The 22,950-nt window shown below is 41.0% G+C and overlaps 1 protein-coding gene across 1 annotated transcript; it reads right to left on the reverse strand.

The window, feature by feature from the left end:
• Window positions 1–1,805: 1,805 nt before the first annotated feature.
• strn4 (striatin, calmodulin binding protein 4) lies at window positions 1,806–22,657 on the reverse strand. The gene is made up of 18 exons (XM_042486355.1): window positions 22,163–22,657; window positions 13,991–14,094; window positions 13,748–13,824; window positions 13,544–13,622; window positions 13,225–13,410; window positions 11,834–12,011; window positions 10,509–10,665; window positions 9,857–9,952; window positions 9,408–9,526; window positions 9,148–9,323; window positions 8,919–8,966; window positions 8,705–8,826; window positions 8,444–8,611; window positions 8,220–8,360; window positions 8,010–8,108; window positions 7,835–7,921; window positions 7,153–7,341; window positions 1,806–5,768 (listed from the first exon to the last, which is right to left on the reverse strand). The coding sequence occupies exons 1-17, from the start codon at window positions 22,475–22,477 to the stop codon at window positions 7,172–7,174; spliced, it is 2,322 nt and encodes a 773-aa protein (XP_042342289.1). The 5' UTR covers window positions 22,478–22,657; the 3' UTR covers window positions 1,806–5,768; window positions 7,153–7,171.
• Between the last annotated feature and the right edge of the window lie 293 nt (window positions 22,658–22,950).

Raw genomic sequence — 22,950 nt, forward strand, 5'->3', positions numbered from 1 at the left:
ATGCTTCTCTCTATGAAGCTATTTCACAATTTCCAATTCATTAAAACGAGTTAAGTACAGGCAGCTGCACTATGCTGATATGACAAGAGACCTTCATAACTCAAGCAGCTGCAAATAATGTTTGCCAGAGTTCTGCTTTCCACCACAAGGAGGCGATGTTTGGTGTAAATGGCTCCTGAATGATCCTTTTCCAGGTAGAGGTGAGGCCAAAGTGTAGCTTTTTTTGTCTTTTCACCAGGAGATTCATACAGTAAAACCACAAGTAAAATGATCACATTCAGGAGTAATGTGGTGATGTTAAGCATGTTCCACTAACGGGGAAATAAAATATCAACATTTGGCAAATATTTGTCAGATCTTTTTTGTGTGTGTCAACTGAAAGATAAAGCAGTAGTTAAAAAATAAGATTTTACAAATCTTACTATCCCATGGGATAAAATAACAGCATTTATAAAGTGAAGAGTTTATGATGTTGTGAAGAAAAGGCTCCTTTTGAACTTGAGTGCTGAGTCAACCACAGTGCAGCACAATTAAAGCTGATGGTTGGTTGGATTAATGATTCTTGGTTAGTTGCTGACACAGTGCTTTAGCTGAGACAAACAAAAGAAGGACTAACAAAAAAAACCAAGCTAGACTGTAAAGTATCTTCCTTGCTGACTTCAGTCATTAAATGTGATTTTGGAGGGCTCCATTTAAAGGACTAGTATGTAGAACTTAGCGGCATCTGTTGACAGAAATGGTATATAAAATTCTTCACTATGTTTTCAAAAGTGTATAACCACCTGGAAATAAGAATCACTGTGTTTTAATCACCCTAGAATGAGCTGTTTATACCTACAGATGGAGCAGGGTCTCTCCCCTGGAGTCCGCCATGTTGTTCTACATTAGCCCAGAATGGACAAATCAAGCAGTGGCACTAGATGGGGTAGTTCGTGTTTTTGCGTTAGCCCCTTTACTTCTCATACATGCTTGGCACACAGGAGCTTCAGGAACCTCGACCCCTAGATGCCTAAATCCTACACAGAGGACCTTTAAAGGGGAACCACATTAATTTACTCATCATTAGTTTACTCATCATGGGGAGTACTACTCAGCCTATGAAAACAGCAAGAGGATGTTGGGTGTGAAAGTCAATTTTTGACTTTGGAAAGGGTCTTTTGATGGGTAAAAACAGTCAAAAGAGAAATATTTGCAAGTTCGTGGATTCTGATGTATGTTTTATTAATTTCAACAAGGTAATTTTTGTAGTTTTTTTGTTTTGTTTTGGTTTTTTTGGGAGGGGGGTGTAGCATGTAACAATTTTTAACTTCAACTGAGCAAAGAAAGATTGTGAGATGCAATTGAAAAACCAAAGTGGAAAATAACATTGACTTTATTTAACTATTTGCAACAGGTGCATGTCCTCTGCTGCCATTAGGAACCTTTCATAAGTCTGAGAAAACCATGCTGATAATGCTATAAAGGTTATCTTAGTCTGAGCTACAAACATTTAAAGCCTGTGGCTTTGGAGCTTGACAAATGTGTAAATTTACCCAGCATTAAGGGTCCAACTATGACACTAACAAGTTGTATTATGGGAAGTGCAGCATCCACTTAATCCACCAGTTTTTCTGATGCACCACTTTGTCACCATTTTTTTCTTAACCTGTCTCAACTTAATTTAGAGTATACCCCATATTTAGTAGTATTCCATCAGTGTACCTCTAGGTTTTTTTTATCCAGACATGTTAGAGATGATACTTATTTGTCTTGTTTTTGAAGGCCTATCTCTTAGCAAGAGGCAAGAAAGACAACACAACTCAGAATTCACTGTACAAAATCTTCATTTTTTGTTTTTTCTTCCTTAATGACATACAACAGGGGACCCGTAAACAAAAAGAGAGAGTCATTTGATACAAGCTAGAATGCAGTTCAAAAATATATAATAAAACAAAATTAATAAAAAGCAGGTCTCTTATCCCTTGTAGTTAGAGGAAATAGTTTGAATACAGCTTAATATGATGTACAAAATATCACACAGTGATAAATTGCTAATAAAAAAATAAAAACACAAAGAAATGAGAGTCCTTTACCTTGGCCTCTGACTGGTAACAGATTTTTTTAACGAATTTTCTTCATTTTTCATGTTTTTTAATCGTTTTGCTTTTTTTACAAGTTATACATTGCCATTATCAATCACAAGCAAGTTCTATGCCTAGCAAGGAAGAATGATTCACTTATGATACTACAGTATTCTTACATCTTAATAATCATATTCATAATCAAAGAAAAGAAATGCAAAAAAGAAAACAAGGAAATGATGGACATTTACAGCACGTAATGGCATCTCTAGTCATCATTTACAACCTCTGTTTCGATTTCTTTTTTTCTTTTTTTTTTCCTTTTTTGATGTGTCAAAGTGATTTGTCTTTATTCCCAGAGAGGGAACGTAGTACATCAGAGTGAAAAGAAAGTTGGCCATCAGTAGCTCATAAAGTTGTGAGCCACAACAGGTTTCGCTCCTGTAGTATTTACTTCAGATTGTATAAGAAACACCTGCAAAACATTATTTCTGCACCCTGTCTGTAACCACTCCTCACCAAAAGCTCCTACTATTAGATGTAGTGCAAAGTGGAGCCAAATAGTAGTTAAATGTGATACCAGGACGTTATGTCCAGCAGCAGAACAATAATGTCCACAGTCCACCACCCTGTTTCAGGAGGAAATATCTGAACTATGAATGCTAGTGTCCCCAGTGATGAGGAAAGGTAAAGACTATTTACCTCTAGGCTACTTTGAACCCTTAGATCTGACCTCAGACCCCGAGAGTAACCCTGTAATCTTCAAGAGGTGGAGGGTACCCCTTAACCAACTGATTAAACACCAGATTTTATCTTCTCAGTGTAAAAGATAAAACTACCGGTCAAGTAATTTCAAGTCAGGTCAGCTGTTAAGGGGCAGCTTTTACCCAAATCAATCTAACATGTGTCCTGCAGGTATCAGTGTAAATGCAGGACACAGAGACCTGTCTCTAAGGAACAATGTTTCCACTGAAGCCAATTTTTCTCTGGTTTATGTTCAAAAAAGCAGAACCATAACAAATGGGCATGACAGATTAGGTGCAGAGTCATGTTACGAATACTTCTTAAAGAAATACTTCACCCATAAAATGACAATTTTTTATCAGTTGGTCATGCCATGTTGCCTTGAATTCGTGAATACAAAGTTACTTGCACGCCTCCATGGAAAAGTCAACATATCAACTTAGTAACTGATTGGGGATCATATTCAACAGCAGCAAAACCATATAAAAACATTAGTTTACAAACTCACACAAAACTCGTGCAGTAAGACCGAACTAAAACTTTACTTTTTAAAACTAAACTGAAAATGAAACTTATCTATGCTCTTTTTAAAGCCAGACTCCAATACTAACTGTTTTTAGTGAAAATGCATATTGTTTGGGAAGTACTGAGTGTACAATTGGATAAATACCCCTTGTATCCGTTTTCCAAAATCTAAAATGCGCAGGCATTTTTAACATGGAAAAATCCACTAAAAACAGACAATGACTCCTTTCCTATTACCAGTAGATTAGAGCTGTGTACATGGCTCTGCAGCAGACAAGTGTACCTTTCTGTGTGTGTGGGTTTTGTTTTTTTTTTCTGGAGGATGGTATTATGTGATGGCATGTCATTGCATGTTGCCAGTACAGGGGCTAAAATTAGCATGTTCTCCTAGCTGTTGTATTTCCAACACCGGAGAACAGAGCTGGAGCTGATAAATATCCATGACTACTGCAGTCATTTGCACCAGCAGTGAATGCCGATTGTTACCTTTTCCCTTACAAACAAAAACCAGATATTAGTGGGTGTTAGTGGGGTTTTTCTGCCGTGGGAAAGGGGTTTTTAATGAAGCTGAGTTGTGTAAGAGTTTGGAAGCAGATGTTCTGATGTAATTTTGCTGTTGTTGAACAAGGTTCATAATCAATCAATAAATCAATATGTCTGCTGTATTCCATGGAAGCATGTGAAAAAAAGTTTTTTTTTCATGTATTCAAGGTACCAAATCATGGTCATTTTATGGGGGAACTATTCCTTTAAATGAATTCTGTCTTTTTTTTTTCTTATTGAAATGACAAAAGTGACTTCCTACTTTTTTTTTCTCCCAGCACACATCTGGGTAATGTGCTACTGTGCAACTGATGCACGTCAAAAACAAGATGAAGGATCCTCACCTCATCACATAACTGAATGTTTTGTCAAGCTTTCTTTTTTCAAGCCCGAATAAATAACAAAAAGCCAGAACCGAGCATCGCCTACAAACTGGCACCGACTTAAGGATGAAATGAACAAGACGATCTGAGCAGCTCTCATCTCAGGAAATGTTTTCAGTCCAAGTGGTCCTCACTGTAACATAATTATCATCAGCTCTGTACACTCCTCAAGCCTGAAATGATCAAAGCCCAAAATTATTCACATCCCTCTAATGAGAGAAGTTAACAGTGACCGTTAATTCTGAAATGTGACCACAGTTAATGAAATTATTCAACGATGAAATGTCATTTAAAAAGCAGATTCACTCAGTGGAGATCTGTAGCCTGATGAGTGAGAAACACAGTCTCTCGTTCTCACAAGTACAAACACAAAACGGGTCCCTGATTCTGACTCAAGACTGACAAGGTCTTTCATAGCACCGTGATTTAACTAGTGCATATACAAACACACGCGCACACGTTTTCTGTACAGTAAAAAGCACCAAATGACACATTCAGCATCATTTGTTGATAACATACAGACTGGCCTTACCACCCCTGTAAGTCTACAGACTTTAACTGCACTCTCATGATATCTATCTTTAGCTAGTTAATGTGGTGTGAGAGCATCAGTCTGCAGAGTTTAGACTGTAACATTTGTAAAAATGGACCGTGATTGTGGAAATATGTTCATCTTGTACAGCAGGGTGACAGTTTATCTAACGCATAGACACGCACGCACACACACACACACACACACACACACACACACACACACACACACACACACACACAGAGGCAGAATCAAGGGGACGCTATAATACTCAGACATACAGTGAGACTTGGTGTCTTGGCCATAAAGTTGAAATTAAAGCTATTTGTTCAACACTGGTTTGCAACCTTATAATGCCTCCTCACATCACACACAGTTTAACATTCTCCAACCCCGAATACGACACCACACACTCCACCTGAAGTCTTTGGAATGTAATACACTGATTTCCTACGGAAAGGTTGGTCAGTTTTCTGCCGACACTCGGAAAGTTAACTGCTAATAGTCATGCCTACATATGTATGTTAGCCACAAGCGAGTCGTTAAATGAAAAAAAGATTTAAAATGAAATGCGGTTGTCTGTGTGTTGTGTGAGCGTTTCCTCTGTGGTTTCTCCTTGAAATATGAGTAGTGTGTCAGCAGTTCAGGCGCACAAACACACACATGGTGGTTTGTGATAAGTGTTTGTAGCATGAAAAAAAAGCGGAACAGAATACTGTAGTGTAGAAAAGTGTTACTCCAAACATGATCATTCGAAAACGGAGCAGCCGGGATTTTATAAAAAAGCATTGTGATTAGTATTACAAGAAGTCACTGAGGCATCAGAGAACAGTGAGGAGTTGAGGGGAGGTGACGTCCTGTGGTGGTGACCCAGCCAGTGGGGTGCAGGACAAGTGTTTTTGTGTGTGTGTGTGTGTGTGCAGGTGAAATTTGTCCACTGTAGTCTTCAGTCTCTTTTGGCCCAGTTATTTTTTTAGGACTCTAAAGGACAAAAAAAAAAAGGTTACACCAACAGAAATATTCATGACACTGACATGAAAGGCAAAATATATAAAAGTCCAACTGTATTTTCAGAACATTCCTTACCATGAATCTAATTATGTTTTGTGAGTAATGTGATGTTGTAAATAAATGTAGGCATTTAAGATTGACAAAAGACCTAGATTGACAAAAAAAATTTAGCCTCATAGGATTCAAAAAAAGAGCTAGATTTGAGGTTATTTTGTGAAGCTCACAGGATGCTTAAAATTTTTTAAGAATCTGATAATAGGGGGGATGTATTTAGGTTCACAGCAGATAAAGGCGATACAGATATTTTATTTTGGCCTCTCGTTCACATGCAAACTGTGTTTTCAGTCGCTAAAATGAAGAATTTTAAAACTCCCTCTAAAGTGCAGATCGTTTTTTAAACTCCACTAAATTTGTATCCATGTGGATATGTAAAACAGAGCGTTTGGGGAAATAACGACATCATCTCCTCAATACACGCATGGCCATTTTGCTTTGTGCAATGAGGATTAGCCGGAAACAACAACAGCAGACAACCAGTTTGCTAATGTTTTGTCAGCACTTCTTTTTCTGATGACTACTTAACATTTAAACTTAGTATTGCTGCACCACTTCACGGACGAACGAAGGCCTCTGATCCGCCCAGTCTTATTTGATCCACCTCTGTGTCCACAATTTAAAGTCAGACAGAACTGTGGTTTTGGATCAGACCCAGTCAAAGCAGCACATGGTGGGACCATTTTGAGAGTGTGATTGTTTCGGATGAGGAGTGAAGGGAAAACTTTCACAATTGCAGACCACGGCTTGTATTTCTGATTGAGCTCCTTCGTCTTTATTTTGAAGGGGAACAACAGCTGTCAGATCTCCAGTGGTAGATAGGTAATGGTAGAAGTTTCTACTTTTGTGACAAGGGACAACTGCAGACATGGAGTCATTTTTGCATCCTAGAGTGGAGGGAGATATTTTATAAATTAAGTTTTGAACTTATTTTAAAGAGGCAAAAATCCTTCCTTGATGTGAATGAACGGCATTTAAGATTTAAAGTTTTGGGTGAACTTTTTCTTATTGTTCAAATGGATGAATGTTAGATAGACGGATTAAAAGTGCATTCCAACAATCAGTTCAGTATTACACTTTTATAGGGAGCTTGGAAGAGACAGATATTATAAATGTAAGTAGTTAAAAGAAAAGCAGCAGTATCCTGACTAAAAGTTCTTAGTTCTACAGTTTACCAAAATGAAAGTCTATCATTTAACCCCCCAACTGCCTGTTAAATGTCCTTCTATCAAACTCCACACCCCATTTGACAATACAGACTTTCTGTAAAGATCTTAGGGAAAATAACCCTTCATCTCACCAGAATGTCGACAGCGCTGTCAGACAAAGATCTTGGCAAGTGCATCTGCGCCAGCGCTGGCAATGAAGGGCTGTGAAGAGTGGAAGGCCACGTCATGGATGGCCTCGTCGTGCTTCTTCCTGTGAGCCGTGATCTCCTGCACGCACGTCCTGTTGTCCAGCATCCACAGGCGCACCGAGCAGTCGTGACCTGCAGGGGGCAGAGAGAAGATAGAAACAAAGACAACAGTGTTACGCGGGGCAAGGATCACTGTGGAGTGCAGTGTAAGGGAATCCTCTATAATGTTTTACAATCTAGATTTAATGCACATTTTCTTCTGCACTGCATTGCTGCGTAATTTTATCCAAGACTGCAGATGTACGGAGGTGTTCTGATCATTTCATGCTATTTAAATATGAGTTTGATGGTTTATAACTAACTTTAACCTCACAAAAAAACTGCCATTACCCATTAATTAAATCCTGAAAAATGCCCACCCGAGTACAGAATGAATGCAATATTAAACTGTTTATTCAAAATTCTGTCTGAGTACTATGATGTTATGTGAAAACAGAGTTTGCAGAGGAATTATATCATAGTTTACAGTATTTTGAAAATGATACAAATTGGCTTTATCCAAGAGGAAGCCTGATTCTAAGATATCCAGTTGAGTAAGGACACAGTAAAGCTGAGTGGTACTCACTGCCGGAGATGAGGTAAGTGCCTTTAGGGTCTGTAGTGAGACAGGTGACCGCATCAAGGTGAGCCACCATTGAATGGACAACTTTACCTGAAAAAACACAGAAAGCATGTTTATTTAGATGCATTCAAACAATAAGAAAAGAACAGAGGACAAATAAAAGACTTCCTGAAGATACCTGTTTTGTTGTCTAGGAAGCGGATGGTGCGGTTCTCATGTGCAGTGATGGAGACGGGCTCAGATGGGTGACTGACCACACGGTTGATCAGCTCACTGCCTGCAAAGGAAGACAAAAAAAAACTCCATTTGAATGTACTGTGTTTTATATATTCATTATTAACTTTTCTCATTTAATGTGGTGGAGACTAAAATAGGGTTCAGAACTTACCATCCTTGGTCTGCGTCTCTAGCGCAGTGACGCTCTGCTCTGTGTTGAGGTCGTAGAGCAGCGTCTCGCCAGCGTCAAATGAAACTACCACCTGGTTAGGGTCAGTAGCAACAAAGGCTACTGAGGTGGGTGTTCCATGCTCTGGGACAATACGGGAGACAAAGTTGTGAGGCATGGACGCGATGCGAAAACAAAAAAAAAAGCACATCAACACAGATGACTACCTCTCTCCTTGTTGAAGACAGACAGGCAGGGAGCTGAGTTCTGAGGGTCCCAAATGCGAATGGTGCCATCGGCTGAGCACGAAGCAAGACGATGGTGAACTGCCGAGTAAGTTAGACCCCACACGCTGTCCTCATGGCCGGCGAGTGCGCTGCTCTCGATGCCAGGATCTGCAAATATAAACACTCATATTTAAAAAAAGAAAAAGGAATACATCTCTAAATTGCAATATTATTATTACTCTGCAGCTGAGGATGCCTGACCATAGTTATCATACGGATCCACATTGAGGTCTGGCATCTTCCAACATCTGACAGTTCCATCTAGACCTCCGCTGTAGCAGGAATCTCCGTCCTCGCCCATGGTTAGTGACAGGACAGCTCCACTAGACAGGAGGAAAGAGGTTCAGTGTTTGCTCTGCATCTGTGTCTGGCAAGTTTATGAACAAGGTGTCATTTGGATTTGTTCTTAACTCACCTGTGTGCTCTGAATGTGTAAATGGGCTCAACATCCAGCGCTGCATTCCTGTGGAGGGACGCAGTCTTTTAAATTTGCTCCTTAGTTTTTTTTCTGGTTTCAATTTTACATTTGCAAGTTATCTGTCCTATTACTGCTCTTACAGATTTGAGAATAAGTAACTAGTATAAAAATGCAATATAAGACACATTTCTTGTTCTTCACTTGCTGTGGATAAACAGGTTCTTACTTTTTTGAGTGCATGGCCTTGTTGAGGTTCCACAGCTTTAATGTTCCATCCTCGGAGGCTGTGAGCAGCACCGCCTGGCTGGGGTGAAAGGTCAAAGCGCGGATAGCGTCAAAGTGGCTGCGTAGCGTGAAACGAGGGTTCCATGTCTTCTTAAACTCCTCCCTGTTATCCTGCATCTGACAGAATGAAAAAAGTGTCAGTATTCATGTGTTTTTCATGTAGTTTGGATTACACTCAGACCAAAGCAAATGTGTAATTACATCCATGGAGAGATCGTTGTCATTTGCAACGGTGAGATCAGCCAGTTCACCCAGGTTCATGTCCCCTCCTCCAACAGCATCCATAATGAAGACATCAGAGGAGAAACCCAGGGCGCCACCTGCAGGATGGAGGCGGAAAACACAAGTTACTACAGGACATCATGGCCCCATTAATCCAGGCTGAAACTGTAAAATATAGTTGTGAATCTTAGATCTCCCTGGCAAGAATCATCTTGTTTCCTCACTCCCACACCGTGTACCAGAGGAAATATTTATAGGTGTAGGATGAGTTCTGTAACTTTACCCCTACGCAGGCTTTAAAATTGAACAAAACTGAGACAGCATCTAAATTTGTGATTCTAAGCTTCAATCATGTGTGTGGTATAGTAGGAGGTAGCAGAGGATGGTCTATGGTTTTCTATGAGGCATATTTGGTGGGGGAGTCTTACCTTCCCCAGAGCGAGCCTGTCCCGATACGGAGGGGGGCGGGGTGGGTTTAGGGGGGAAGTCCGACATCATGCCTTGTAACTTGTTCCTGCGGTTCTCTGAACCCAGCAAGAGGAGAGAGACACAAAACATCCAGTCATGCAGAGAGGCGGAGGAGGGACGGAGAGGCCAGCACACGGACAGATGAGAGATAAATGTAGAAATAGGCAAGAAGATAGACTTCATTCTTTAAATACAAACATAAAATTTTAAAGATTCTTTACTTGAGAGGATGGAATAGATAAAAGCACAGCGTTACAGTGTAAATGTGACTTAAAGAATGAAATGTGGACATACAGAAAGAGAAGGCAGCATGCGTGATAACCTCTGAAATGACCCCGCACCAGAGAAATTACATCTACAGACAGAGATGACAGCTACACAGCTCTAAAGAGTCACAGACTGACAGCTCGTGAAACAGGACAGAGAGACAGGTGGTTGGGAAAAGAGGTTGGTTTTATTGACAAGAAGAGATGCCAAGACACAATGAGAAGTAAAAGATAAAAAGGTGAGCAGGGAGGAAGGGGTGGGGTGGGGACCAAAAAAGACAGATACACTGGTGGCAGTGATTCTGGCAGTGCTGATGCTGGTGATGTTGCTATGGCAACAGCGTACCTAACTCCCGTCCGTCCCCCGAGATCCGGGCCTCTCCCGCCCCCTCCCCATCCTCCCCCGAGCCCAGGAAGTCAAATTCACTGAGGGCGTCTTCCGAGTCGTCTTCGTCCTCCTCGTCCTCCGGGTCCAAGTCTGTGGTCATCGGCTCCGAACCCATCTGATCAGACACAGAGCAGAGCAGAGAAAATGGTTCATTATGTGATTAGTCATAAATTAAGTTTGCAGGTTACAGTTTGTGTTCCCAATCGCTAGGGGGTCGACAGATTATCGGTCTGGCCGATATTTGAATGATCATGGTTAAAATTAATTAATTAAAAAGTGCAAAGAAGGTGTCAGCATGGGAGGAATGTTTACTTTGAAAAACCTCAGGGAGCTATTCTTATTTATACATTTTTTTAATTAAAATTTACGCTTGACTTTACAAAAAAAGTTGCTGGGAACTTGCTGTATTTGATGTTGAAAGTTTCAGTTAGATTTAACATTTAACATTTCCTAATCAAAGTTTTGTGTTGGAGTTTGTTATATACCAAATTCTAAATATGGACAGAAAGATTTTAATTTTTAATGTAAATGAATATCGGTTCCAAATATCTGTTATCGGTCTCATTATTGGTATCAGCCGTGAAAAACCAAACTCTGACAAGGGTCAGACAGCTACACATCTGTGCTCCATAGACTAACTCCAAGACTGCAATCGCTTCAGATTTTCTTCATTTTCAGGATGATTTTGCCTGGGGCACGTATAATAATAATGTTAAATACCTGGTAAGGTTAGAAGGAGATATACATTTCTCTGCTTTACAGGACCAGTGAAGGGAAAGAGGGAAACTTTGCAAATATTCAAACAGTTGTGCGTTATCACAGTGTGTGCAGATGAAGGTGTTTGGCTTACTCCAGAGCTCCCAGCCCATCAGCCAGCACAGGTTCAGGCACTGGTGGCACAGTCAGAAGCCAAATATGGTTCAGTTGCACACAATGTGATGACATATAGCTGGTTAAAAATCAGCAAAGTTTCCTTTATTGCCATTATCATCTGTCTTGATTGCCAATGATGCCTGTGATTTGCAGCCTATAGTTAGGCTTAAGCTTCTAATTATCATTATCTTTTTAACCTGTTTTTGCTGCTATGTGAGTATGACATCCTTCAAACAGATATGCTTGACCCTTTTGTCTGGTTCTCCCAAAAACAATTTTTTTTGTTTTTCCAAAAATCTATAACATTTCTTCAGCGAGTGCAGTCAGTGACAGTGTGGGCTCCATGCTAGCTCTGACAGTTTGTCAGACAATCACAAAGGGTCAACGTCATTTTTAATCATTGATCGCACCTTTACACGAGACTTCTTGTTCTTGCGCGGTCCATCGATGCAGTCAGTGGCCATGCCTTGGAAGTCGTCTTCCTCGTCACTGTCGTCTTCATCGTCATCCTCGCAGCCGTGCAGGAAGGGGATCTTATCGAGGACTGAGCCACCCAGACGTTCCTTTGAGCTTTCCTTGCCCGCGTTCCTATGAATTCACGCATGACATGAAAATTATTTTCTCCATTCCAAGTTAAAAGGACAAAAAAATGATTTAGGACAATACCTTGCAGAGGGAGACAGGGTGACCCCAATTATACTTAATATTTATTATACTTAATATAATATCATACTATGAAAATTTTAGCCACGTTACAGCATAGCTATTATTTTTTATCGTTCTAATAAAGTTTCATGACTGCAACAACTATGGGTGCCTTTTTCTTTTTTTTAACTTCTTTTTTGAAATACATTACCATTAAAATTTTGATAAATCTATATTCGCACATTTTATCTTTACAATCCAAAATGTCTGACAGCTACATATTTTCCATGTAATGAAAACTTTAATAGTTTTCTGCAGTTTTTGTTTTTTGTTTTTAAGTCTTACCATGCTCTCATGATGGAGGATGCCCTTCGTTTTGGACATCTTTTCTGCATCTTGTTCTGTTGGCTTTTGAGATTAGGATGTGCTATTGTTTCGCTATCTTTACATTTCTGCTACAGGGAAATAAAACTCACAGAGCAGCCTTAATATAGACATATTGATGATTTTTTGCGATTTGTGACACGTGGCCTCCTGCCTGTTTACAGTCTGCTCTGTGCGTTGTCATGGATGTGTGTTGCACAAACCAACTAGCCATGAATTTGCAAAGGTATGTCATAGAGATGCATGCCCAAAAGAACGGCCAATATTTATGGTCAGAAGGAGAAACGCACCTACTTTTGAACATTATGACAGCCTTGAATATCAACAGGTTTTTGAATAATTGCAAATACGGCAACGCCAACCGTTTCAACAAGGAAGGAATGAAAGAGAGAGTCTGTCTTTGCACAGTCAAACAAGTCTGCCACCAGTGAAAATCTTAATCTCCAATCTCCAAATCTCAAAAAAAATCTCATTTTTATGCATAAAAGCAAATGGCAAAGGCAACCGCTGTGCCTCTTTTCCATATTTGGACGTCAGAAATGACATGTTCGGGCACGTTTTATTAGGTGGAAAAACTTGTGCAGTTTTATAGCTCTAACAGATAAAGAAAAACCCAAAAGTTTAAGTAATTCATTCCAAAGGAGAAAAACAAACTAAAACAAAGTGTTTTATTTGTCATGATTAAGCATATGTTACAAACTGGGGATGTCTTCACTGTGATAATCAGTGGAGCAACAACAGAGAGAGAGCATGTTTGCTTCCGCAGTCTCACCTCTTGATCTGTTCCTCTATCTGTCTGACCAACAACGACTCTCCGCCTGCCCGGGGCTCAGGTTCAGGACAGGTTTCACTGGGTGGAGGCCCGTTAGCTTCGGGGCTGCTCCGCCCGAGCAGGGAGCGCACACGCTTTGACCGCATGTCCAGGATAGTGTCTGAATAACCAACTTCCTCAAGATATCTACATTCAGGGGTAAAAGGATGCAAAGACATATAAATCAATCCCTCTAATCTAGATCACAAGATCTTAATGATGATGGAGCACATTAGTATGATGCTGAGATAAAAAGGAGGTGATGACAGAGAGGCCTTACTTGCGTAGTAGCTGACGTCCCTCCTTCCAGGACATCTGATTGGCTGGCTCGGAGTCTGACTCAGCCGGCCCATTGGGAACTACAGAAAAAAGATTGGTCAATAGTGATGCAACAGCAAGGCATGAGCAGAAAAAGCAGAAACTTTGAGCTGCTCTAAAAGTAAAGCAACAGTAGCAGAGTATGTAATAGCTTGGTTAAACATACGTTGGTCTGCCTCTGTCTCTGGTTTCTTGTCTCCTGGACTCTGGTCGTTTCCTGTCTTCAGCTTCTGGTGCTTAGCCCTGCAACCCCACAAAACACCACATGAGGGAAGCATTATGGATAAATAAAGGAAACGTTTCACTAATCACTATGCCCAAAGCATGCAAAACATTGGGACAGCAGGATGAGTGGATAACAGATGTGAGGACCCAGGGAGAGAAAGGAGTTTTTTCACATTAGTCTTACCTCTCTTGTTTGAGGGCGTACTCCAGCATTTTGATCCGCCTCACCAGGTCCTGTTTCATATTCTCCTGTCCTTTCCTCTCACCCTGTAGGAACGCCACCTGAGCCTGAAACACACATACAGGATGGTAATGAACACAAAGTACCTTGAAAAAAAAAAGGCACACACAAACAGCAACCGCTCACATGCACATATGACCGCAAAATCAATTTATAACTGTAGTGAAATGGATTTAAAAAAACGCATGCACAGCCTCAACTAAAGCTAGTAAAGCATTTGATATCAACAGTGATCACAAGCAGCGACTGTGAAGGGAGAAAAAAAAGTTCGATGTGACAAGCATAGCAAACATGACTTCTGAGAATCCCGAGGAATAAGTAGAGGGTTGTGGAACAGGGCTCTTATTTTTAACTTCTCCTAACCAAGGCCTCACTGCGCATCTGCAGAAGAGGAAAAACAAGGCACACACCGGCCAAATTCAAATATCTTCTTTTAAGACACATCCTTCCTTTGTGCGCTTCCCCTTCTCAGTTTCCGCTTGTTTCCTTCCTCACTGAGCTGATAAAATTCTTACCTTGAGGAAATAGATGTTCACTGCCCATTCTTGCCATATGGCAAACAGTTAAAGAGTTTCGTGAGAAGAAGAAAAAATCGTGATAATGAAGGAATGCAGAGTGATGACGCTGTTAAGATATGAGGACTATCTTCAGACAGGGTCTTCCCTTGGGCAAGGCATCATATGGCAATACAAATACTGTATGTGTAAAGGCTGTCGGAGTGGATGGAAAAGATTTATAACAGAAGACTCAGGCATAATGTCTTTTATACCATTTTTTGAGCAAAATTGTGGTTCACATCTGGCAGCAAACACCCTGCCCTCTATTGGCTGGAGGAGGAAAAATGCCACAGTGAAATAAAAATAGTGATCCTAGTTAGAAATTGGTTAAAATTGCCTACCCTGTTTCTGGATTTGCATGCAGGGGATGTTAGGCACAATAGTTTTGCATTTTCATCCTCTCCCTCTCTGCTGTACCCAGCGGTGCTGGAGCATTAATACCGATTGTCTTACAGTCCATTTCTCCTCTGCACGTCCCTGTCTGTGTCCACGAGTCTGCTCCCACACGCATACGCAGCTCTGTAAAACTAGAACAGTCTAAAAACACTATCTCATGGGGCAGGCACTTGGTCTACTTGAGAGGGTAGTCAATCACCCGGGAAAGTGCACACACACACGTTCACACACACAGACAGTCATGTAACCAGCTAGGAGGGCGAGTGGAGCACAGGATAATCTGCCAAGCAAACCTTACTACTGCTGCTGCTGCTGAGTAATCCTGATTAATGCAATGTGATTTCGTATGCTTACCGGAGAATTTTGGAGATAATTGTCAAAGCTAGCATGTAAACACTGCGGGCATGATCTAAGAGGTTGTTAAATATAGATGACTTCATGTAGTTTAGCTTAACTCAGGAGGAGAAGTTCTGTTCTTAAAATAAGCAAAGTTAAATTTGCAGTGTTTATGTATATGGAGCTCTGGAAGGATAGTTTAAAAAGCACAGCATGCAATTAACAAACCGAAAGACAAGTGTGAAACACAAAAATCAGCTTTGCCTTGTTGAAATAGCTATGTAATAACATGCCATTTGCTGTGGTTACATGGTTGATATAAACAGCTAGCATAGGGTTAGCTGCAACGGCTAGTTGGGAAGCATTTCAAGCGGCCGTCGTGTTATGATGGATGTGCAACTGTATTTGCATATTTCACACAAACAGAGGCTCCATGTTCCATGCGGGACATAATCAGATGTGAATGCTAACATGCTAAAACACAAACCAAGCAGAGCTCAGCTGTTTTGCGAGCTGAGCAGTGTCATACTGTGGGAGGTTTAGATAACAGATAACAGCATGAACATTATATACTATAAATGGCAGAAAACAGATGAACCATGGCTCAAATCCCAGCTCACATAACAATCTCCAAAGTAAAATGGCAAGACAGTTGCTTCTATCAATGAGGCTAATAAGCTTGACCTGCATCCACAAAAATGACAAAGTGCTGCTGTGAAGGCCTGCTGTGGGTCAAGGAGAGCCAATCTAAGTAAAAACTGTCAAATTCAAGAGGAGGCAGAGTAGAATAAGAGGTCCTCCGCTCACAAATCTTAAACAAAGACTCCTCAGTGTACTGACTTGGCTGCTTTTCAGTGAGTGAAAACACCGTTGTCAGCTCAGCACTGATAAATAGTCCTGGTGAAACACTTAAAATATCATGATGTGACGACTAGGTGCAGATAGGTGGATGCTGAGATCTTCAACTTGTGAACAGTTTTTATGTAGGCTCAGGGCTGGTATAGACCGAAACATCAGAAGCAAGTAGTATAGAAACTTCTCCAGTCAAACAATATCTGCATTTAATCCTATTTGTATCAATATGTAGTAAAAAAAATATTTGCATGGTTTTGCATGTTTTTGCTTACAGCCAATCACCGCAGGCATTCTTTGATTTAATGCAACATGTGATTTTAGCCGTTAAAACGCATGCAGTCTGTGGTGTGGTGAAGTCGAGCACAGTGTATTTGACGGTGCTGGCTGTTCAGCTGTTCAGTTGAGAAGCCACTAAAACATTCAAAATTATGGCTATAATACAGTCCTGTGGTGTCTGGTGACATTTTCCACAACTGAGTGATTCCACTCACATAATGAGTATCTAATGAAGTAGATTTAGAAAAAAAAAAAAAAAAAAAGGTATCAAATGAAGTACTCCATTGGTATCCAGGTTTTCCGACACATTCATTTATTTGTGGCAACCCACCACGATCAAAACATCTGCCACGATGTATTGATTTTATATTTTTTCATTGAGAACACTATTTTAAAAATATATATATATATATATATACATATACACGTACAGTTCAGTTATTGATTGCACCATATAGAGTGTACTCTGGGCACAGATGGAGCAGTAGAAAGCCTGATGCAGTGAAAGGGAAACTTAACCATTTATTGTGCTGGGTTTTTAAGTCTACAGAAGCTGCTTCTCTTACCATCTATCTTATCCTATCTGCCCAGATCGACAGTAATCACCCTCAAACTGCTGCTGGGGAAAAAACAGAAGTCATAATGATTCCACCTGTGCTTCATTCACAGACCCCCAAAAATGTACAAATTTAGAGAGGGGACACAGAATGATAAAAAAAGAAGTGACACACCACACACAAACAAGATTTTAAAAAAACAACAACTATGCAATAGATTCTAATCCTTTGAGAAACACTGGTGCTGATATTGGCACTGGCATCACAATTTTTTAAATGATACCCAGCCCCGTATGGCCCTAATTTGTACCAAACTGTTCAAAAGAGCTTGAAGTTTTCACTAAGTTGCTGTTGGCAAAACAGTCACAGTAATGTCGCCCTTTTACGAACAGAGACGCAATAATTAAGATAAACTAACAAAGTCAATGGTCAGTGACCATGAATCCTCCAACAAAATGATTCAAATCAACAATAGTCTTATAATTTCCACCTCTAAAAGGAATGTGTACTTCATCATTTAGGGGCAGGGCGCATGTTTCTACTCCTACTCACACACACGGACGAGCTACGACCTGCTCACATGCAGAGATAACCATCACACCCCTGTGTGTGCGCCAGTGTCACACTGTGTTCCTAGAAGGACAGGTTCCCAAGCCCTGTCCGAAACCTTAAATCCCCAACACTGATTTGTTGGCCCAAGCTAGAGCCAAGGCTGCACGTGTAGCCACATAAAGGTAGCCAAAACAGAGGGATCAGTGTGTCAAAGGGTTTATGGCTGTATGTCATTCTTTATCTATTACTTAACCACTCATTCTTGGCTCTGACCTGGTTGTACTTGCTCTCCCGTTTCACAGTATGTTGCTTTTAAAGTGGAAGGGTAATAGGGTTCAATGGGTAAAATACCATTTAAGAGAAGATTAACCTAACACACATTGGTTGTTATAGGGCAAATGCAGTTTTCAATACAATATAGCTTGTATGTAAAATAAGGTCCCAAAATCAAACGCTCTTATCAAGCGTGAGAATACATTAACAAAAAAAAGCAACCATTTTAATACACACTTGTATTGTTTTGAGCTTTCACTGGTCTGTATTTTTCTGCCCTTTGTCTTATTCAGATTAGGACATACAGTACTTATTTTTACTCGTTTGTGAGACAAGGCAGTCCATTCATAAGCTATTAAAGGTGTTTTTATCACGAGATTAACTCCTCAAATAAGAGCCAAAATGGGGCAGCGGGTCAAAAGACATCATAGTATTTATTAAGGTAAACTCAAGTAAAATTCCATTTGATATAGCCCTGCTAACACTGACACTGCTGATATTTTCTTTTGTATTATTTTTGGTAAACCAACAAATCTAGCAAAGTACAAAGGAACCTTGTCGCGAGCAAACCTGTCGTGCCATCTGATCTCTCTTTCCTGTGGGTGGGTTTTCCTCTGTGTGGCCAACTGCTGCTGACCTTTCCAGAGTTTGTCGTAGCATGGAGAGCTGACACATTTAGCCTTTTCTGTCAGTGCCCCTCTGGTAGCTACAGAACAGGGTCAAGGGCAGCTTTCCTCTTCCACTAGCCACCCTCCATCTTCTCATCCCCTCATCCCCATGGGAGAATCCATGAGCCAACAAGTAGAGCAATGAACTTTTCTGGGACAGTGCGCTTTGATGGAGCATGTCAGAGTGCTTCGAGTGTGTGTGGGAGCTTTTTGGCTAGAGAGTGACATCCTAAAAAGTTGGGCTTGCTGCCTAAGTTTGATTAAAAGATGCGTGATAAGCAACGGAAAGCAAAAATACTGCATGTCATGAATGTCATTTTCATAATATTTTCAAGATTTCAGGGGAAGAACTGAGAAATAAAATAAAAAGGAGTGAATTACATACAAAAAAAAGGACGACGAAATCGCACATAGGACAGGAGCACTGGAAGTGTGCGTGGGTGGGAGACACACACTGTTATAATGCAGTACATATGGATGTCATATGTGTGTCATGGCTGAGAGCGCAGAGCTATTAATTAGAGATGCGTACCCAGGGGCCCCGTGGGCCACACTCAACAGGAAGTGATGTCATCTGGGTCACCAGTAATCTATTCTATATAACTACTGACACTTGTTGATAAAATTAAAGCTGAAACTGAGAATAACACAAAGAGGAACAGCTAAGTGTCTGCCCTTGCCCCTGCACAGTAGTGACTCGGTTCGATGTCCTCTGCACAGTCTGTTTGTCTATTAAATTATAATGAGGACAAGGCAAAAACAAGCTTGTTCTGACACTGTGCAGTAGTAGCGTCATCGGAAACAATACACCAGGAAATGCTTCTTGTGTGTCTAAAGGACAGAGAGACAAGGCCAGTGCCACCTGTCCCCCATGGTCGTGCCGGGATGTCCCACCTGGCCCAGAGTAGGGAGCGCCTTCATTCCTTGCTTGTCACCGGAGACACGACACCACAGGTGGCATTTCACACCAAAAACACACTCACAGAGACAGCACATGTGTTACAGTCTCGCAGATCCGCGCTGTGCTACAAACAGAGATATCCACGCGGTCACAGAAAGAGTCCCACAGTCGTAAGATGATAGCACTGATCTCAAGTATTGGTGATGGTTTTGCTGCTGATTGCATCCAAATATTTTCCGTGCAGTTTCCTTGCTAGCCTTAATGCCACAAAAAATTGTTATGTGTAGTTGACATGTGAGCAGACATGTACAGGACGGTGCCAACTGCACAGGACACGGCCAGGGGGGCATGCTAACTGGCATGTTGAGAGCCCTGCCGGCATTCTGGCAACAAAAGCCAGAGGCCTGTGGCCTGTGGGTGTTAAAATGTAAGCTAGGTCAATTTTTCAGCCTGGCACTCCAGCAATCCTCTCTTTCTCTCAGCGCAGGCCGCAGTGCTAATTGTACCCGTGAAACCAGACCATGTGCAGCAAATACTCAAACAAAGTTCCATAACAAGCACTAATGGTGTGTTGGACATAGCGATGGCCCACTTCTGCCTTCCGCTCCCACTCTATCCCACACACGACTATAAAAGCGGCGAGCACAACCAGTTTGTTATTGTTCATCCATATTTTATCAAGGCTTCTTTTTATAACTACATAGGTTTGAGTCGGGGGGCAAAGTGAGAGGCAGAGTGACAGAGGAGAAGCAATAATAATGTGTTTTCTGTGGTTTTGTGCAGCTCATGAACTCCAGAAGATAGCCCATGATTGCTGATTACAAGCACACTGTGGTTACAGGAGGAAGACCACTTATGGGTTTGGGAATAAAAAGATGAACTGTTCATCACTTCATTCCAAATACAGACTAAAAACATCTTTGAATGTTTTCCTAACCTGGAACAATTAGATGAGTAAGCACAATCTTGCCCAGCAATGCTCGGTCTCACACGGTTACACACATGCATGCAAGGTATGTTGCACAGTACAACCTCTGTCTTCTGCTGTCCGTCTCTGAATAACTGGGACCATTAGGGTACCCATGCCTTGCTCAAGGGCATTTCTATGGCAATGACATTTTCTTGCCATTTCATCAACTCACACTGATGACCTTTAAGGACATACGCTCACGTGTTTGTAAGTGCCGAGTCATGTTTTTTTTACAGTCGGGATTTGCAAGTTTAGCTGGAGGTAGGATTGGCTGATGATAATCTAAGAGTCTAAAAAGTCTGAATGAAAGCGACAAATACAACTTCATCACAAACTTAACAGCCACTATTACGCATCTAACATCTATCTCCTACACCAAGACGTATCCCTCTGTACGACAGACCTCAATTCAAAATGTGGTTTCCTTTAAATGCCACCAGAGACACCGTCACTATAAAACCACAGTTAAATTAGAGTTCAAAGAACTTCCTCTGATGAGATTTTGCGGTAAAATGTGATTTATTACAAAAACTGCTAGCAGACTGGTATGCAAGGCGAGAGTGGAAGTCTGTGAAAAGGTCAACCTGGTCACTTTCTCTCACTGCGCTAATTGTCTTGTAAATAAAATAACATTTACTATTTATTATAGGTGGTGGGGGGAGCAATATAGCATAGTATTGCAATATTTTTGTGTGCCAATATCAAATCATTGAAGAAAAATCAGGTATTTTTTAAATTATTGTATAGATTCTTGGTACAACAAATACAGATTAAACTTTTGGTACTATATATATATATATATATATATATATTTCAGCTGCAATAAAAATTACTGTTTTGAACAGACCGAAAACTTTATCTTTTTAGAGAAAACAGATGTTTGACAAAGTTTTCCTTTGAGGACATAATTTACAGTTGCGAAGAACGTATTAAATCGGCATATTTATTTTATTGCAATAGATATCGCAACATGTTTTAAATTGCAATAACATTGTATTGTGACTTTTGCATCGCGATAACACCGTATCTGGTATCGTATCATAACTCTCTAGCTATTCCCGCCCTTACTATTTAATAAACTAATCCTCATTTTACTGAGGAATCTCCTTAAGTGAAGACACCACTTTGACAATTATATTACTATGATTAGCAAATGCTGTGATTTGAAAGAACGATCACAGCTGGGAGGCACTATCATCATCCATTACCCTCAAAATAACAGCCCCAGATCACTTAATTTGTCCCTGTAGCTCATGAAAACCCAATACTTGTCAACTACTCAAAAAAATAGACCATTCTAGTTACAGTCCATCTTAAACTGCAATATGCTTTTGATGTGCACCTGCTAGGTAGCCACACCTAAACTCTGTTTACCTACCTTTTCTATTTGCAGGACGCTTTGTAGGCTGACATATGCTGATCTTAATCGTCTAACTCTTTGGTGTATAACTCTGTGAGTGTAATGTAACTGGTCACTTGGAGGCCAAAATGCATAGATGAATATCTTGTTGATTTTTTTTGTTTGAGGGTGGCTTTTAGTGATCGTGAGCTGGAGGTCATGGAGTCTCTTCATTGTCATATACTGTCTAGTAATAATACATCCTGGTCAGTACAGTATAATAGGGTGTAATGTTAGCCCGTTAGCATTTGGGCATCCTAAAACTGACTGCTTGTTGGGCATGTGTACTGTCACAAAGCAACACCGAAACAGCTCCTGCATTATCCTTTCTAGCCTTAACGTTGCAAACGCAGGCTAAATGATAAACACATTTACCCTGAGTTCGTCTCTCTCAGCCTCCCAGCGGTATTTCTCGGCCTGGAAACGTCCCCACTCGTACTGGATGAAGTGAAGGATCCCAGGAAGCGTCATGCCCGAGTCCCCGTCCTGTAGCTCCCGAGCCTGCGACGATCCGGGCATGGCCCCGGCCGCTGCCGCCGCCGCCGCTGCCGCCATCGCCCCGGTCGCCGCAGCTGATGTCGCCTGGCCCGGTGCTGCTTTGGGCCCGTTTGGGTTGCGCCCCGCTCCGCTGCCGCTGCTGCCGCCTCCGGAGTTCGGGTTTGGTCCTCCGCCGGATCTATCCGCCTCCATTTTAACCGTTCAACCTTTCGCCAGGATAAGGAGGTGGAAACGGGCAGAGTGCGCGAACAATAATAATAAAAAAAAGTACCTTCTTCCAACCCAGCAGCACCTCGCTATAGGCGACCCTCTTTTCTTCCTTTTCTCACACGCACAGAACAAAATTACTATTCAGCTAGCAAAATACTACACTTCCGCTTTGAAACCTTCAAGATAAAACACCATCAAGATACATATTTTTAACATCGAGGCCTGTTTAGTCGCCAAAGAGCCTTACTTGACATATTTTTTCATTCTCCACGATTTTTCTAAAGTAACATCGACATATGGCCGTTAAATGTCCACCACTTCAAATAAATTTCGAAATGGTGTTTGCGACTCTTATTGTTTAAATCCCGGGTTTGTGTCCTCCCCCCTGTGTTTGCTGCTGGAAATGCCCACTGTGGGTGACAAATAAAGGGCCATGTTTGCAGTAAATACACAAT

The sequence above is a fragment of the Plectropomus leopardus genome, chromosome 5 (genome assembly GCF_008729295.1).
Source record: "Plectropomus leopardus isolate mb chromosome 5, YSFRI_Pleo_2.0, whole genome shotgun sequence".
Lineage (NCBI taxonomy): Eukaryota > Metazoa > Chordata > Actinopteri > Perciformes > Serranidae > Plectropomus > Plectropomus leopardus.

Excerpts from the sequence above, each read along its gene's own strand:
- strn4 (XM_042486355.1), bottom strand. The coding sequence starts at position 22,477 with ATGGAGGCGGATAGATCCGGCGGAGGACCAAACCCGAACTCCGGAGGC. Across the intron at positions 8,361-8,443 it reads TGTCTTCAACAAGGAGAGAG|AGCATGGAACACCCACCTCA; the intron begins GTAGTCATCTGT and ends GTATTGTCCCAG. Across the intron at positions 8,109-8,219 it reads AGAGACGCAGACCAAGGATG|GCAGTGAGCTGATCAACCGT; the intron begins GTAAGTTCTGAA and ends CTTCCTTTGCAG.